This window comes from Sciurus carolinensis, chromosome 13 (genome assembly GCF_902686445.1).
Source record: "Sciurus carolinensis chromosome 13, mSciCar1.2, whole genome shotgun sequence".
Classification (NCBI taxonomy): domain Eukaryota; kingdom Metazoa; phylum Chordata; class Mammalia; order Rodentia; family Sciuridae; genus Sciurus; species Sciurus carolinensis.
The window spans coordinates 68,741,088-68,760,495 of record NC_062225.1 but is presented as its reverse complement, the minus strand read 5'-3'; the positions used below and the strand labels follow the sequence as shown (position 1 = coordinate 68,760,495).

Below are 19,408 nucleotides of genomic sequence, written 5' to 3'. Positions count from 1 at the left end.
TCAGTTATTTCTTATTAATATGTTAGCTGGATGTTGAATTTTATTGAATGCCTTTTCTGTGTCAATTGAGATGACTCTATATTTTCTGTCCTTCATTTTGTTGATATGGTATATCCTGTTTCTTGATTTTCATGTATCAAACCATCCTTGTAACCCTGTGATGAACCCCTTTGTTATGCTAAATAATCTTTTTAGTGTGTTGTTGGATTTGGTTTGTTAGTATTTTGTTGAGAATTTTTGCATCTATTTTCATTAAGAATACTGACCTGTATTTTTCTTTCTTTTCTTTTCTTTTCTTTTTTTTTTTTGGTGTGTCCTTATTTGGTTTTGGTTTTGGTGTCAGAATTATACTTAGCCTCATAGAATGTGCCTGGAAGAATTCCTTCCTCTTCTATTTTTTGGAGTAACTTAGGAGAATTGATATTAGTCCTTTAAAGGTTGAGTAGAATTCAGGGAAATCATCTGGTCCTGAACTTTTCTTTGATGGGATACTTTATTACTGATTCAATAAACAGTACTTCTTATTGTTCTGTTCAGACTTTTTATTTCTTCATGATTAATGCTTGTTAGGTGTATGTGTCTAGGAATTTGTCCTTTTCTTTTAAATTATCAAATTTGACATTTAGTTGTCCATAATAAAGTCTAATCAACTTTTGTATTTCTCTGATGTCAGTAGTAATGTCTCCCTTTTTATCTCAGATTGTATTTGAGTGCTTTTTCTTGGTCTAGTTAGGGTTTTTCTATTTTTTTTTTTCTTTTCCAAAGAATCACCTCTTTGTCGCATTGATCTTTTGTATTTTCTTGTCTCCGTTTCTTTGTGCTCTGATCTTTATTTATTTATTTTTTTTGATTTTTACTTTTTTGATGTGGGCGTTGGTTACTATAAATTCCTAGTACTACTTTTGCTATATCTTACAGGTTTTGGTATGTTGTGGCTCCACTTTCATTTGTTTCATGATATTTTAAAATCTCCTTCTTGATTTCTTTGTCGATCCACCGGTTGTTCAAAAATAAGTGTAATTTCCACATATTTGTATAACTTAAAGTTTTTCTTGATTTCTAGTTTTAATGCATTGTGGTCAGAAAAGATAATATGATTTCAGAGTTTTTTAATTTGTCGAGACTTTTAAATCATATGTTTTATCCTGGAGAATATTCCATATATTGACAAGAAAAATGTGTATTCAGAGTCCTGTATGGAATGTTCTGCAAATGTTTGCATGTCCATTTGTTCTAGGGTGCAGTTTAACTCTGATGTTTCATTGTAATTTTTTCTGCAGGATGATCTGTTCATTGCTGAGAGTGGGGCATTAAAGCCCTCAACTATTATTATATTGGAGTCTTTTCTCTCCAGGTCTTTTAATGAATGATTTATGAATTTGGATTCTCTAATACTGGATGCATATGTATTTAGAATTGTTAATTTCTGTTGCTGAATTGACCCTTTTATCATTAGATAATGGTCTTCCTTGTCTTGTTTTACTCCTTTGATGTAAAATCGATTTTATCTGATGTTAGTATGGCTGGCCCTTCCTTTTAGCTTCCATTTGAATGAAATCTCTTCTTATTCCATCCTGTTACTTCACCTAGAGGAGGATATTTGTATCCTCTTCTAGGTTTGGGAACTTTTCAGTTAATACTTCTGTGAATAAGTTCTCTAACCCCTTGGCATTCTCAACCCAATTACCCCAATATTTACTCTTTTGTTACCGTTCCAGAGTTCCCATAAACTTTGCTCATTCTTCATTCTTTGCTTTTTCTGCTGTATTTTCAATACTTTCTTTGAGCCCACCAATTCTTTCTTCTGTTCCATTTATTCTGCTATTAATGCCTTCTATCATTTTTAAAAGTTATATTTAGTATATTTTTTAGCTCAAAAATTTCTGAGTTTTAAAATTGCTTCCATCTCTTCCAACTTTTTTTTTCTGAATATCAAATTCTTCAAGCTTATTGAGATTATTTAAAACAGCTGTTATAAATTCTCTGTGAGTATGCCTATACTGATTCATATCTGGTCAGTTTCTGGCACCTTATTTTGAGTAGCAGGCAGGTCATAGTTTCCTGAATGATCTCGATGCTTGTTGGCATTTTAAGTCTTTTGGGCATGAAGGATCAGGTATTTATTCCAGTATTCCTAATCTGGCTTTATTTATGCCTGTCTTTCCAAAAAAAAAAAAAAAAAATTTTTTTTTCTTGGTCATTTTGTAATGCTGGGATTGAACCCAGATCTTGTGCATGCTAGCACCTAGTGCTTTACCAAGTTACATTCCCCAGACCTCTTTTCTGGATATTCTTAGTAGGCTGCTTGTTTTCTCTGAGCCTGTTGTTCCTTCCACTGAGTCAGTAGAAGATGGTACCCAGGTCCACATTTGCCAGAAGTCTACTGTTGGTGGCTTGTCCCTGTTTTGGTAGTGTAGGGCAATCTGAGCCTAGGTTTGTCCCAAATACTCTGTTGGTGTACTGTTCAGATAGAAATAGGAGACAGCCTTGATCTGTTCCCACAGCTTCTCCCTGGGGCCTTCAAGGCCCAATTGCCTCATTTCTAGTTATTGACCTGTGGTCACACATTGTGGGATTTTTGCCTGGCTGTGGATAGTCACTGTAGATAAACTAGCCCGAGGCTTCTCTGTGACACTGGTGACCACCAAAACTGCCAAGGTGCTTCAGATTCTGATCTCCCAGACCACAAAGACCAGCAAAACACTTTGTTAGGACCAAGGCAGCACTGCCTATTGCTGAGGCTCCTTCCACAGGCTGTACTGGGGATAGAATCTGTTAGGGTCTGCCCAGGATTAGGTTTTTACCAGCTTAGCAGTAAGTTCCAGGGGCAAAGTCTTGTGTGTACTATCCTGTTCTACCCTCAGAGTACAGGGTCATGTGCCATGCTGTATTGATGAGGGTTTGGTTAGTGTTGGTGAAGGCACATCTTTGGCTATCTGAGCTGATGTTAAGCTGGCTTATGCCCGAATCTCAAAGCTGCAGTACCAGCAAGTCTGGTATGCTGAGACTCATGCTACAAGCCAAAACTCAAGTCTCTCCAAGGTGCTGGGGCAATTCTGTAGCCCCAACTGCAAGCACTGACTTAGCAAAAGCCAGGATTCCTGAGGTTGGTGGATAGGTGGTGGAGACACTTCCTTGGCTATCAAGGCTGGTGCTAACTGGGTCACTCCTGGGTTTCACAACAATAGGGACCTGCAGTGTTGGGAGGAGGGAGAGTGTTCCCTAGGTCCACTCCAAGGCTGGAACTGTTGCAGCCAAAATTGAGGTCTGCCGGTAGGCATACAGGTCTCCATCTGGTGTGGAAGCTAGTCTAGTGGCTCTTTTTGTGGGTTCTGGCCTACATTATGGGGCCTTCAATTTCTAGTGAGTGCTTGTTCTGTTGGTAGCAGGCCTGACTTGGCCCTGAAACAAAGCCCTGTGCTAGCTGTCATGCTCTCCTCTCCTGCTGCCTATGGTTCCAAGAGAGTGCTGTTTCAGAGGCTCAGTTCACAGGGATTGGCCTTGCATTAAGGGTGTTGTGGAGATTTCCTAGCACTGGGTTTCACTGTGGTGGTTTTCATGCTGTTTCAAGTATAGAGCCTTGACTTAATTCTGTCTCCCTCTCCTAAGTGAGAAGCACCTCTCTCTATGCTGGACTTCATGGAAGGTGAAGTGGGCAACTCTTTTCTTCCTGCCTTCTTCAGCTGTCTTTTGTTTTGTTCTATAAAAAGCAGTCACTATGGTCTCTCAGCTGATTTCCTTATCTCTAGTTTGGTGGATGAATAGTTATATAGCTGAGAGTCTGTGGGGAGAGATAGTCTGAGGATGTTAGCTGCCATCTTGATCCTCCCTACTGATAGTGTATCCAGATGAGTTTTACGACCAAAAGAATCCTGAAACATGAACCACTTTGAACATTATCTCTCTGTTCTTCAAGTGTTGACTGATGAAGGTACATTTTAAAGAATTAGATTAAGGCCTGTAATCCCAGTGGTTTGGGAGGCTGAGGCAGGAGGATTTGGAGTTCAAAGCCAGCCTCAGCAAAAAGTGAGGTGCTAAGCAACTCACTGAGACCCTGTTTCTAAATAAAATACAAAAAAGGGCTGGGGATGTGGCTCGGTGGTCAAGTGCCTCTGAGTTCAATCCCTAGTACCAAAAAAATGGGGGCGGGTAGTGGGGAGAGGAAAAGTTGATGTCTTAAAATGTACACATGTCATACCTTAAGTACATGTAGGATTTTTAAAAAGCATTTCATACTGTGAAGCATTTCACATGGATGTGGCACTGTCTTCTGGATATTTTCAAAATAGGATAAAATACTTTTTTCCGTGAATGTTAATCTGCAATAAATAAATGTTTTAGATTAGTTTTAAGTAGGATTAATAATATAAAACTGTCTGATTAAAATTTGGAATAGAATATTCAAACTCTTACATATACAAAAGTCAGAAAAAGGCATAAATATTCATGAATTTCATTTTTAAAAGTCTGGAGTTTAAAATGGAAGATAAGTTGGTATTTTGCTTGTTGCAGATATGGTTTTTAAAAAAAAAAATTTTGGTATTTGTTTATGGACAGCATGCCTTTATTTATTTTTAAGTAGTGCTAAGGATCGAACCCAGTGCCTCGCACATGATGGGCAAGAGCTCTGCCACTGAGCTACCAGCCTCTGCAGATAAGTTTTAAGTAGATGGGAAGAACTGAAGGTAGGACTAGGATCAGTGCCATATAAGGATAAGGAAGTTGATATGGTACCTAGCTTAGTTAATGGTTAAAAAACCATTTTTTAAAAATAGCTGACAATTAAAAGGGAACATTATGAAATGGACAATGTTGAATTTGATCCTGACAACTTAAAACCTACATACATGTACTTATATTCATAAGGAAAGGTTTAAATTGCTTTGTGCTTAATAATCCTTTCTGGAATTATTGGTATTTATGGTCACATGCATGTTTTGCTACTGGTTTTAGGAGGAAATCATTCTTCTTATCTTCTACTTCTGGATTTGCTGAGAGTTTCCATTAGGAGTGGATATTGTATTTTGTCAATAGTTGTTGGCATCAGTTTGAAATGATTATACAGTTTTTCCTCCTTAGTTTAATATAGCGAATTACATTGATGGTTTCGGAATGTGAAAACAACTTTGTATTCCTGGGATACTTTGTCATAATGCATTATCTCTTCTATATTGTTTAATTCAATTTGCCAAAGCATTGTTAAAATTTTTTTTTTATCTCTGTTCATGAGAGATATGACCCTTTCTTTCTTTGTTTTTTTGCTATCTAAGGATTAAACCTGGGTCTTGTGCATGCTAGACAAGCACAGTACCACTGAGCCACATTCCCAGGTGTTTTGTTGTTTTTATAAACTTTTTGCTTTGGTGTCAGAGTTAATTGCCGATGGAATGAATTGGGAAGTATTTTCTCTTTAGTTTTGTGGTCAAGATTCTGTACATTTGGTTTTACTTCTTCCTTATATTTTTGGTAGAACTTACCACTGAAGCCCTTGGGTCTGGAGACTTTTTGCAGGGGGGAAGATTTTTCCATTTATTTTTTATAGAGAATTATTTAGGTATCTCTTCTTTATTGAGCTGTGATAGTATGACAGTTTCGTTTAAGTTGTCAAATTTTAACTTAGTCTTAAATATCCCCTACAATCTTTTTAATATTTGTAGACTCTTGATTGATGGCAGAACTTCTTTTGTGATAATGGTGATGTGTGTCTCCTTTTCATTGTCAATTTGTCTAGAGGTTATTAGTTTATTTTTTTTTTAAAGAACTAACTTTTGGTTTAAAGACTTTTTTTTTTTTTTTTTTACTTTGTTTTTCTATTTTATTTTAACTCATTACCACTATAATGCTTCTTATTCCTTCCTTCTCCTTACTTTGGGGTTTATTTTGTTCTTTAGGTATAGCTAAATTTCTAAGTTTCTCTAAGGTACAAGATTGGGGTCTTAGTTTCGGCCTTCTTGTGATACAGGCATTTGAAGCTGTAGATGTTCTTGAAAGCACTGATTAGCTCAATTTCCTAAATTTTGATGTGTGTGTTTCTCTTTTCTTTTAGCTCAAAATGTGTTCTAATTTTTATTGTGATTTCTTGTTGTCCCATGGGTCATTATAGAAGTGTTTTGTTTAGTTTTCAAATATTTGAGATTTCTCCAGATTTTGTTTTCTGCCCTGGATCTCTAATTCCTTTGTGGTTAGAGAACATAATTTATGTGATGTCAGTATTTTAAAACATACTGACACTTTTTCTTATGGCCCAGCATGTAGTCTTAATGTTCTGAATGCACTTGAAAGAATGTTTATTGCACACTCATTGGGTAGTGTTGTATAATTCCTCTGAATAAATATATTGTTGATGGAGTTGTTAAAATCTTCTTGATTTATATCGAGTTCTCTCTGAATGGTTACTGCTTGCATCATCTATCTTTTTCACAGTCGGATAATCTCTGCCTTATTAAATTTGAATCAATTCACACTTGATATGATTGTTACAGTTACATTTATAACTGCTTTTTTGGTTTATATATTTGTTTAATACTGTTATTACATTCTTTTTTATTCTTTCACTGCGTTTTTTTTTTTGTGTTGAATAAATATTTATAGTGTTAACATTTCCATTCCTCAGTTGTTGATTTTTTTTTCCCCCTTCCTCTTCCTGTACTAGGGTTAGAACCCAGGGGTTACTCTGGCCTGAGCTACACCCCCAGCATTCCCCCTTCCTTTTTACTGGGGTTTGAACCCAGAGCTACTTTGCAACTGAGCTATTCCCCATTCTCTATTTTGAGACAGTCTCCCTAGTTGCTGAGGATCTTACTGAATTGTTAAGGCTGGCCTGGAACTTGTGATCTTATCTTAGCCTCCTGAATCCCTAGCATTACAGGTTATGCTCCTGAATAAACTCAGGAACATCCCGGCATCATTGTCAAACCAAGAATAACATAGGATAGATATCTTGCATCTCTCAATATGTCCCTTCTTCTCTCCTAATCTCTGCCTTTTTCCCCAGTTTTTTTTTTTTTGGTATCAGGGGTTCAACTCAGGGGCACTTAATCACTGAACCACATCCCTAGCCCTTTTTTGTATTTTATTTAGAGACAGGGTCTGAGTTGTTTAGGGCCTAAGCTAAGTTGCTGAGACTGACTTTGAATTCATGATCCTCCTGTCTCATCCTCCCAAGCCACTGGGATTACAGGCTTGCACCATTGTGCCCAGCTCCAGAGATAATTATTAATTCAGAGTATTTCTGTATCATAACTTTATGAAGATGCATCAACTTTATATAGGGTTTGGGATCTTGCCCTTCTCATATGCTGTTTTTGAAGCTTACCCATTTTTACTGCATGTCCTGTAGATAATCCATTTTTCACTTCTGCATAGTACTCCATTGTGGCAAACATCTGCACATAATTTATCTATTATCCTGTCTATGGACATCTGGGTTATTTCCAGTTTTTCTACTATTAAGAACCTTGCTACTGGGGCTGGGGATATAGCTCAGTTGGTAGAGTGCTTCCCTTGCAAACACATGGCCTGGGTTCAATCCCCAGCACCACAAAAAAACAAAAACAAAAACAAAAAAACCTTGCTGCTATAAACATCTTATTGTTCCCTGGTGCTCATATGCAAAAGAGGCTCCCTACAGTATATTCTTCTCAGAATCCTGGGTCATGGAATATAATTATCTTTCTTCTCCTGAATTGTGGTTAAAATCAACGTAATACAATGTACCCACTTTAACCAGTACCCCCACCCTCCAAAGAATTTTGTCTCTTTTGAATCTTCTATGGATGTTGCTTGGTGAAGTGGCTGTAGTCTGAGAAGGCAAAAATCAAGAAAAGAGCCTGCTCCAGACCAACTAAAATGCATAACCTCAAATTTATGGAGGACAAGGTCCCTGTCTTGCCACCAGCCAGTTAGCTATTCCACTCTAAGAATGTGGTCTTTTCCCCTTCATTGTTGAAACAGGCTGAGGAATGGAGGATGGGAGCAATTAGTGTAGGCCACTCTCTTACCAGAGGATTAGCCTGTTCCTTCATAGACCACTCCTCTGGTTTCATTAAGTGTTGGGTTCCAGGGTTCTGAAATAGTTGTTTCTGGTTACATTTTCTAGCTTAGTGTTTTGTTTTGATGGAGGGATGAGCCTTTGGAGCTTCCTTTTCTGCTATTTGACCTGTAATCACTGTCTCTGTGTGGGTTTTTTTCTTTCACATTTTTTTTTTTAATTTTATTTTAGTGATTCAGTTTATCACAGTTGACTTCATAGAATAGTAGCTTATTTCTAGTAAAATAAATAGAAATGTAACTTAATCTCCTTTTTAGACATGTAATAAACCCAATAAAAAGTGTTATATAATTATTTTGTACAATATTTATCTTTTAAGAATGGTGATACACGAGAAAAAATTTATTATATTCATCTACTTATCATTTCTGGGTCTTCCTTAACAACACTCTGCCCCCACCCCGTGAATTTGGTGGTGTTTGTTTCGACTTGAAGGACTTTCTTTGGTATTCATTGCAGAACAGGTCTGCTAACAATCCTTATGAGTCTTTTATCTGGATATGTGTTCACATTAATTTAAAGAAAATGCTACATGTATAATTCTGAATTGATATTACTCTTTAAAATATATGACATGTATAATTATGAATTATAGTACTCTTTAAAATATATGTATTGATTTTTTTAAATTGTCTTAAATATTAGTTTGATGTCACTTATTTTTTGTGACAAAATATGAAAGCTGGGAATTCAATTTGCATTTCATTGTCAGTGCTTTAAAAATTAGAATATTTGTTCACTTTTATTTTTTTCTGGGATTAAGAAATTGGTCTGCAGGTCCCTATATAGCTAGTGTATCATTTTCTTCATCTTTAAGATGGTTGCAGTATTACAGCACTCATTACAGTGTCTTCCACTTAGTAAATAGTAGATAAATACCTATTTTCACATGTTTATGTATTTCTTATTTTCTTCATTAAAATTAGTTATCAGTTTGTAATTCTTTGGCAATTAAATTTCCAAATTTTGTCACTTTGATAGCCTTCCTTATCTGCCTATGAAGCAACATTAAAATAAATTAATAATTTAAAAATAAATAGCATTGCATTGAATATTCATTCGTTTTATGTGTATCTGTGTTGATATAATTTTACTGAATTTTAGGTGGTGAGCTTCATTTTCTCCAAATTGGAGGAACCTGTGATGATATGATGAAGCTGATATTCTAGTGGATGGATCTCTTTCAAAGGGAATAGAACCATCTTCAGAAGGTTCCAAACCTTTATCAAATCCTTCAAGTCCTGGCATTTCAGGTGGGACATTCATATTTTAAATGATTTTTTTTCACTGAAATTCTACCACATTAATTTTTCTGAGACTTACATAGTTCTAAGCATTATTTCAGTTTTTTATAATCAACTCTTATTGCCTTGTAAAGGGAGTCCATTTACTTGTGACATTCTTTCGCCAGACTTGTTTTTGTATTTTATTTATCATAATTTCTCCAGTAGTGGGAAGATGTTGTAAAACATGTTAAGGAAGAAATGATTCTAAATTTTGGTAAGGTTTGACTACAGGTTACGTTATTTCTCCTATTAAGGAGCTTTTTAGTAGGGGAGAAAAATGACATGAAAGTAAGTAGGTATAAACTCAGTGGACTGGTAATATTCTTAATATTATTAGGGAATTGAAAAAGCAGAAAAGGTAATATTTTCACTTGAATTGTTATGTTTATTTCCACATGCCTTATCCTGAATCTCCAACGGTGTTTTTTTGTTGCTTTTTGTTCCCGCCCATGTTCTAAACTGCCCTCTAGAGCTATTTTTCAAAAGAAAAAAAATGATAATATGTTAATCCTCGTTTAAAAATAATTATTTGCTTTTTGGAATTTGGAAATAACTACAGATTGCTTCTCAGTCTCCCAGGTACAACAAACTTCATGATTTTTAAAGCATGTCATGTAATTTAGTTTCATACCCTCCACATGTTGCAGTAGGCACATGATATTTTGTACTTTCTCTTTTGGCTGGTGCTGGGATCAACTTACCTTATATATGGTAGGCAAGCACTCTATCACTGATCAGTACCCACAGCTTTCTCTCAGATCTACTGTTTATACCTCCATTTAGACCTTTTGTGCTTCCATATTGCTGTTATGCTTTACTTTTAACAGTTATCCATTTTATCTCTTAACCTAGCATTTAAAATAGTTTAGTACATCTTTAATGAAAAGTATGTTTAAACACAAACATTTTCCAAATACAAGTAATTCTTAAAGTTGGTATTTGATCTTCATGGACCTTAATTTTAGGTGCCTGCTATTCTTAAGCAAAATTAAATGACTACTAGTCATATGTGTTAACTTTAGGAATTACTAGAACAACATATGGTATCTTCACCATATCATACATTAGAGTTTCTCAAGCTTAACATAATTGACCTTTTGGAAATTTGAAACAGAAAATTCTTTGTGTATAGGTAGACTGTCCTGTGTTAGATTCTGATAGCGCACACAGGCTGTCTCCATCAATACAATCAATATTATTTTCAGGGGACTCCTCATAGGCAAAATCCTTTCCCCAGTGGAGATATGTTGATTTGTAATTAATTAAGACTTTATGGTCTTGGTTAACTATACAACTATTTATAAAAATTAACACTGAATGGTTTCACATTTTCTGGGTTATTGGTAGAATGGAGAAGAGTTTTCATATAAAATACATAAAGTATTTTTTAGTAGAGAAAAGATGAATTAGGTTATCTTATTAAGTTTTATTTATTTTTGTTCTAGGGATTGAATCCAGGGCCTTGTACATGCTAGGCAGGCACTGTACCACTGAGCTACATCCCCAGTCCCAAATTAGGTTGTTTTGTAACAAATGACATTGACATCATGATGGTAATGTTTGCAAACAACATATAATATTATTTCAATCAGATGTAATAGTCTAAACTTTGAGAAAAAGATGTAGTTTGAAGTAAGCGTGTGATAATTTTATGGAACTTTTTGTCATTTTCTTTGTGACAATATTCTGAATCTACAAGATTTCATATTTTAGCCTTTTAAAACTTAATTTTTGTTAATTAGAATAAGCAATAACTCCTCTGGTTTGTCTCATGTTCGGCATTTAACACAAGAATACATGTATTGTAAAAGAAAACCTAACCCATGCAAAGTTGGTGGTTACTCTTTTATTAATGGTATATCTATAGAAGTGCAAAAATATTGTTTTGTTAATGTTTACACGTATTCATTTGCTATCAGAATAGCTTTTGATGACTTTGAAAAATTATTCATTTCAAAAAGGCTTATGTATGCACTTACTGATGTCTAGCATTTTGTTGTGTAAGTGCAAATTGTAAAAGGTAATTATTAATCTGATGTAAACTGGTTTGCATCTAAACTGGCCTCTACTGCTTTTGTTGCCTTATATGCTTAGGGTTAGTCAAAGCTTGGTACGCCCTCTCACAGATTGTGTTTGGTTTTTTCCAAAAGTGAGTATTGTCTCTATAATTTAAAAATATTTAGGATGGGCTTTTCTTTTTTTTTTTTTTGCTATTATTTAATCAATAGTAGTTACTGTAGCTGAATATAGATACCTGAGCCTACTTTATTACCCTCAGGATATTTGACATTGTTGTGGTTGAACAGACAGAGAACATAATAAAAATTTTATCTTTTTTTCCCCTCCGTTTCAAATACTACATTCGCTAATGTTTAGGAGTTGATTTGTTGTGGACCAGCCATTCACCCTTGAAATCTTGACTTCTCTAGTTGAACTAACCCGCTTTGAGACATTGACTCCACGGTTTTCAGCTACTGTTCCTCCATGCTGGGTAGAAGTTCAGCAAGAACAGCAGCAAAGGAGGCATCCTCAACATTTACATCAGCAGCACCATGGAGATGCTGCTCAGCATACTAGAACTTGGAAACTACAGACTGCCAGGTAAATATTTTTTTTCCAAGATTTAAAAAAATTTTTGGAGGCGGGAAGCACTTTACCACTGGACTTCATGTCCAGACCTTTTTAAAATTTTTATTTGGAGACAGGGTCTCACTGGGCTGCTTAGGGCCTTTATAATTTGCTTAGGTTGGCCTGGAACTTGTGATCTTCTGCCTAGGTGTCCCAAGTCACTAGGATTACCGGCGTGTGCCACTGCACCCAGTTTCCAAGATTTTATTTTTGGGGGTGGGAACCGTGCTGGGAATTGAACTCAGGGCTTCACACATGCTAGGCAAGCACTTCTACCACCGAGCCACATCCCCAACCCCCAAGATTTAATATTAAGACCATTTTATGTAAAGACAACCAGAAATTCCTAATAATATTCCTTCTGTTAATTTTTGCATGTAATATCTTTTGTCATCTTGATGGAAATTGTTATGTTCTTGTTCTTTTTTTTGTTCTTTTTCTTTTTTTTATTTTTCAAGACTGAGGTCTAAATTCAGGGCCTTGTGCATGCTAGGCAAGTGCTCTGCCACTGAGCTAATAAATCCCCAACTCTTGCTTTTGTTCTTATAGAATAAAATAATAAGAGCAGTGTACCATTTGCTATTATTTTGGTCACATAGTCCACAAGTTATTTAACAAATATTTAAATACTTCTTGTATGAAAGCAGGCATTCTTTTTTTTTTTATTTATTTTTTATTAAAAAATTCTTTTTCATACATGTATATAGGGTTATAATTTCTGTCTCATTCTACTGTCCTTCCTATCCCCACCGCCTCATCCCTCCCCTGACTTCCCTCTGCATAATCTGAAGTTCCTTCATTCTTCCCTACCCACCCCCCACTGTGGATCAGCATCTGCTTATCAGAGAAAACCATCTGCCTTTAGATTTTTGTGATTGGCTTATTTCACTTGGCATGATACTCTCTAGTTCCATCCATTTACCTGAAAATGCCATAATTTCATTCTTTGAGGCTGAGTAATATTCCATTGTGTGTATGTACCATATTTTCTTTATCCATTCATATGTTGAAGGGCATCTAGGTTGGTTCCATAGTTTTTGCTATTGTGAACTGAGCTGCTGTAAACATTGATGTGGGTGCGTCATTGTAGTGTGCTGATTTTAAGTCCTTTGGGATAGCTGGACAAATGGTGGTTCCATTCCAAGTTTTCTTAGGAATCTCCAAACTGCTTTCTAAAGTGGTTGCACCAATCTACAGTTCCACCAGCATGTATGAGTGTGCCTTTTCCCCCACGTCCTCACCGACACTTATTATTGCTTGTTCTTGATAATTGCCATTCTGACTGGAGTGAAATGAAATTTTAGAGTAGTTTTGATTCACGTTTCTCTAATTGCAAGAGATGATGAACATTTTTTCATATGTTTGTTGATTAATTGTATTTCTTCTGTGAAGTGTCTGTTCAGTTCCTTAGCCCATGTATTGATTGGGTTATTTGGTTTGTGTGTGTGTGTGTGTGTGTGTGTGTGTGTGTGTGTGTTAAGTTTTTTGATTTCTTTATATATCCTGGAGATGAGTGCGCTATCTGAGGTGCATGTGGTAATGATTTTTTTTCCCATCTGTAGTCTCTTTCTTCACATTATTGATTGTTTCTTTGCTAAGAAGAAGCTTTTTAGTTTGAATCCATCCCATTATTGAGTCTTGATTTTTACTTCTTGAGCTTTAGGAGTCTTCTTAAGGAAGTCAGGTCTGAAGCCAACATGATAAAGATTTGGGCCTACTTTTCTTCTATTAGGCACAGGGTCTCAGTGCTAGTATCTAAGTCTTTGATCCACTTTGATTTGGTTTTTGTATAGGGTGAGAGATAGAGGTTTAATTCATTTTGTTACATACCATTTTTCAGTTTTCCAGCGCTATTTGTTGAATAGGGTATCTTTTTCCAATGTGTATTTTTGGCACCTTTGTCTGATATGAGTTAACTGTATTTATGAGGGTTTGTCTCTGTGTCTTCTACTTTGTACCATGGTCTACATATCTGTTTGGTGCCAATACCGTGCTGTTTTTGTTACTATTGCTCTGTAGTATAGTTTAAGGTCTGGTATTGTGATGTCTCCTTACTGGCTCTAGTAATATGGTGCTTATGGAATTTACATTCTAGTGGGCATCAACAAACAGTGAACAGATATACACTATGTCATATAGCTTAGTGTAAAGCTTTTATGAAAAAACTTGAAGAATGTTAAAATGGAGTATGGTGATTGAATGATTTTTCAGTCAATATGTGTGTGTGAGTTAGAGAGAAAGTGAAAAGGAAAATTTGTATGGTACTTTTTATAAAAGGGGCCCGATAAAGCCCTCTGTGGAAATACTAATTCAGGAAGTTATGAGTATAAAGACCCTGAGGAGTGTATTTCATGAGTTCTGGGAAGGGTGAGGAAACCATCATTGTTGGAGTGGAATGATATAGTGGAGAATGGTACGAAATGAGACTAGACTCTCATGCTGCATGAGATACATGTTAGTTTTGAGTACTGGAGAGATGTGATATAATTTATGATTTGGAATGTGACTGTTGTCCTGGGACTAGATTATAGGTGGAAGTACCTGTGGTGTTGGTATGAGAGTGATAGATCACTATTGTGATAATCTGGGTAAACTACTAATGATAGCTTGGACCATGATAGCAGATGTGGAGGTAGTGAAAAGAGTGAATAGATTCTCTTTATACTTCAGTGTTAGAGGAATAGAATTTAATGATATATTGAACATTATTGGATGTGAGAGAAAATAATTAAAAGCAGAGAATGAATGTATTCAAGAAATTCTGTTTTAAAATGAAGATTCTGGGACCCCACTTACAGATCTAGGATGGGTCTAGGAATCTGCAGATAGTTCTGATACACAGTAATCCACACAATGAGGAACAAGGGTTTATTGGTATATGCATGTCTTAAGGCAGGTGTAGTTTCCTAAGGTAGTATCATTCATTGCCCTAAATGTAACCTCCTCTAGGAGAAATGTGTTTTGTTGAAATGCACAAATCCAGAAAGTAGGAAAGGAAATATTAATGATAATATGGTTATCATATTATCATGTTGGCTGATGAACAAGTTTTGCAATATTTAGCATTTCCCTTCTTACTTGACAGCAACAGCTGGGATGAACATGTATTTGAATTGGTTCTACCGAAAGCCTGTATGGTTGGACACGTGGACTTCAAATTTGTTTTGAACTCAAACATCACCAATATTCCACAAATACAAGTGACATTGCTGAAAAATAAAGCTCCAGGCTTAGGGAAAGTTAATGGTAAGAATGGATCAAAATTAATCTTTGAAGATTTTATTTGTAGTTGATTTCTTGAAAAATCTAATTTTTAACTTGACTATTTCAGTTTTGATGTCTCTTCTTGCCCTCTCCTCCCACCCTGTGCTGTTTGCCTGTTCAACTATGTGTTTTTTTATATAGAAAAATAATCCAGAAAACATTTCCGTGCTTTTCAGTAACTCAGTAATGTTCAGAAATTCATAAATGTGAACAATTTAATTGTGTCTTTTGGGAAGTGGGATTCATTCCTTTGTGAATTAGTTTTACTGGTTTTGTTTTGTTTTTTGTTTTCGAATCACTAGCTTGATGCTTTTTGTTTCCTAAGAGGAGTATTGTGAAAGAACTGTTATGGAATTTACCATTCTTTTAAGACTATTAGTGAAGCCAAACCTTTTGTGTAATGCCAAATATACCTGATTTTGGTTATCCTTCTTAAAATTTCAAAATTTTGATATATTGTCTTACTAAAATACATTATTGCACATTTAGCATGTTAAAAATTAGATGTTAGGTCTCAATGCTTTTTCTTTAATGGGATAACTTAAAAGACTGGAAACAATTTCAGGGTAAAATGACTGCTTAACATTAGGGGCTCAACATTGAAATTTGAAAATTTTTTCTCTTGTAAAAAATACGTGTATGTGTTTGTGTATTTATGTGAATTCTTGTATCTGTGTGTGTGTGTGTGTGTGTGTGTGTGTGTGTGTTTTCTTTGAATCTTCACAAAGTTTTTTATTGGGTTTAGAACTCAGGCATGGATACTTTAAAAATTCCACAGGTATTTATACTGTCCAGCCAACAGTAAGAACTTTTAATTTAGTTGCCAGGAAGTTACTTCTTCAGGTGAATATTTTATAGCCATTAGAATAGAGAAGAGCATATAAAATAGTTAACTGAATCTAATTTTCTCCCCCTTCTGACAACCTTTTTATGGCATCTGTGTTGAAAATCACAGAATTTCCCAACTTAACAAAAAACTTTAGATTTTTAGGCACAGAAGTCATTGATATTAAGCAAAATTAAGTTTACTAATATTTTTATCCTCTAGAAACAGCAGTAGATAGGCAGATCACCTTTCCTTTGTCTCCAGCTCTTAACATTGAAGTGGAACAAAATGGGAACCGTCCCTGGTTGATTTGAATGAAGAAATGCAGCACATGGATGTAGAGGAATCACAGTGTGAGTTAAATTATAGAGCTGTTGTCCATGACAGTAAAAGGAGTAGTGAACCGAATGCATCGTGTTGGGCAAAGATTTTCCTTACGGCTTGCAAAAACTTGGTTTTAAGAACACGATTAACAAATACCTTATGATTCTGCTTTGGCAATGTGCTTTAACTTTCAGCTCATCTTTGTGAACACAGCTGTGCTAATACTTGCATTCTTGTTTTTTAATACCTTGGGATTTGAAAATCAACTCATGGCTCTATAATTTCTTTTTTTTTTTTTTTTTTTTTTGAAAATCAAGATGAAATGAAAAATAATATGGGAATGGAAAACAACATATATTAGAAAATTGATTATAGCTCCTTAGCGTGGCAATGATTATATTTAAATACTCTCTTAGTGTGATATTTTGTGTGGTAGTATTACATGCAAATGGGATAGATATTTGCTTATTACCTTTAATTAACAAACTTAAGAAAATCTATTTTTCTTTTAGGTCTTAGATTGTGTCCATTTTTAGAGGATCATAAAGAAGACATTCTGTGTGGGCCAGTATGGCTTGCTAGTGGCCTTGATCTGTCGGGCATGCTGGGATGTTGACATTAACAAGCCCTAAACTTGTTAAAGGTGAAGTAATACATTTTATAAAAGCAGAATGAATAATACCACACTTATTAAATAGATTTTAAGATAAGCTGATCTGATCAATGTGAGACTGTTTATTTGTGACTTTCATTAGAAATTCTATCAGCTTTCTGTATCTTAGGTAATTTCCTTTCCGAAGTGACAGTGGTTATTTGAAACTTCTGATCCTAACTTTTGTGTCATGGAGGTCTTAGTGGTCTTTGCAAAGCACAAATGACTATAGGCTGGGTGTGGTGGCACATGCCTGCAATCCCAGTGGGGAGGCTGAGGCAGGAGTATGGTGAGTTCAAAGCAGGCCTCAGCAACTTAGCAAGTCTCTAAGCAACTCACAAGACCCTGTTTCTAGGGCTGGGGAGATCGCTCAGTCGGTAGAGTGCTTGCCTTGCAAGCCCAAAACCCGGGTTCGATCCCCAGCACCGCAAAAAAAAAAAAAAAAAAAAAAGACCCTGTTTCTAAATAAAATGTAAATAAGGGATTGGAATGTGGCTCAGTGGCTAAGTGCCCCTGGGTTAATCTGCAGTGCCCACCCTTCTTCCCCCACCCCCAAATAGTACACTATTCTGAATAGCATGATGAAACTTGAGCAGTTCTATGCCATCTTGCCGTTGTCCAGTCGATCCACATGGTACCTTCTACCCACCTGTTAAGTCAACTTAGTTATCACAATCATCTTGATGAATATCAGAACAACTTTTGCAGTATCACAGGGCTTGCTTGTGTTCAAGTAACCCTTATGTTACCCTAGTAATGTCCCCACAGCCCCAGAATAGTGGTACTGACAATTTGAGGATGTAAAAGAGAAGTCTGAAAGTGTTTTCCTTTAAGTGAAATGATGAAAGTTTTTGACTTAAGGAAAGTAAAACATCATACGCTGAGGTTGTTAAAATCCCTGGTAAGAATGAATCTTTCATCCATGAAATTGTTGAAGAAGGAAAAAAACATATTCTTGCTGGTTTTGCTCTTGTACTCAGACTGCAAACATTGTAGCCACAGATGAGCGAGAAGTTAAGATAGAAAAGGCATAAACTTTATCATAGTTTTGTATGCATAGGAGAAAAAAATATATGGTACATGGAGCTCAGTACTATCCACAGTTTCAGGCATCTGCTAGAGATCTGAATCATATGCCCCACAGATAAGGGGTACTACTGTATATATAAGTTTTATTGTGCTTCTTTGACAAATAAAAATATTGGTTTTGACAGAATGAAGGATGAAATTACATGCATGTTTCTGGAAGCCTTCAGTAATATAATTTTGAGAATTTATTATGGTTTATTGTTTTTCTTATCAAATCTCCAAAATTTTGGAACTAGAGAATAAGATTTCTAAATTTTTGTGAAAGAGTAAAAGGGTGAATTGGACGAACGAAGTTTGAAACAGAATGTTGAGAAAGGAGAGTCACATCAGATACCAAATTTCAAGTAGTGCAGCAATAGGAAGAGTGTGACATCAGCTGGGCACTGTGGCGTGTACCTGTAGTCTCAGTTGCTTAGGCCAAAAAACCAAAAGGTAACATTGTAGTGCAAGTTCATAGGCTGGTAGGTAAAGTAGGAAACAACAAAGGTAGCTTTGCGGTTGAGAAGATTTAATACCTGCTATTGCTGGTTGTTTGCTTAGCAGGTATATTATTATGAAGATATTTCTACAAAATATGTATTTATATATAACACACACACATATATATAAGATATATATAAAAATAGATAAAATATACTGTGATCTCAAACTATATAAAACAAGATAGAACACATCCCAGGAATAGTGGCCATTTATTGAGTGTTTGCTTTGGGACAGGCATTGTTATGAGTTTTTGTTAAGTCTCAAGTATTAGTGTCATTTTACATTTGAAGAAAACTGAACCAGAGAGTTGTTTGCCTAATAAATTGAAGAGCCATTATCCAAACCCAAGTAGTAACTCCAAAGCTTTTTTTTAAATTATTTTTTAAATTGTTTTATTGTTTATGCTATAATACTATGTGTATGTGCACATGCAAATATATTTGTGTATGCATGAGTATGTATAAGAAAACTAGTGGATACACATAATGGATACCATAATTATCAGTGGGCAATACTTTAAGGACATTTTTATTTTCTTTGTATTTCTCTGTAGTCCACAGAATTACTACTATTAAAATAAATAATGCCATGGGGGAAAACCATGCTAATGTTTATAATGGTCAAAATTGTCCAAATTATGCTATTCATATGAATTTTAGTGTTTTTTGCTACCAACATATGAAGATTGTTCAACCATATACTCAAACAGTATAATATGGATTTTTCTATTAGTATTATTTGTTAGTTAGCCTGTTCTGTCAGATGAAAGGCAGTTTAATTTTTTTGGTGATTCAGTAATTTATTCT

At 35.3% G+C, this 19,408-nt stretch overlaps 1 protein-coding gene across 1 annotated transcript in view; it reads left to right on the top strand.

The window, feature by feature from the left end:
- The window catches only part of Birc6 (baculoviral IAP repeat containing 6), a 212,846-nt gene that overhangs the window by 55,244 nt on the left and 138,194 nt on the right, over positions 1-19,408 (top strand). The window contains 9 exon segments of the mRNA XM_047521886.1: positions 9,155-9,196; positions 9,199-9,303; positions 11,713-11,721; positions 11,724-11,937; positions 15,050-15,210; positions 16,277-16,345; positions 16,348-16,407; positions 16,891-16,971; positions 16,974-17,021. Of these exon segments, the coding sequence (XP_047377842.1) occupies positions 9,155-9,196; positions 9,199-9,303; positions 11,713-11,721; positions 11,724-11,937; positions 15,050-15,210; positions 16,277-16,345; positions 16,348-16,407; positions 16,891-16,971; positions 16,974-17,021 (789 nt within the window).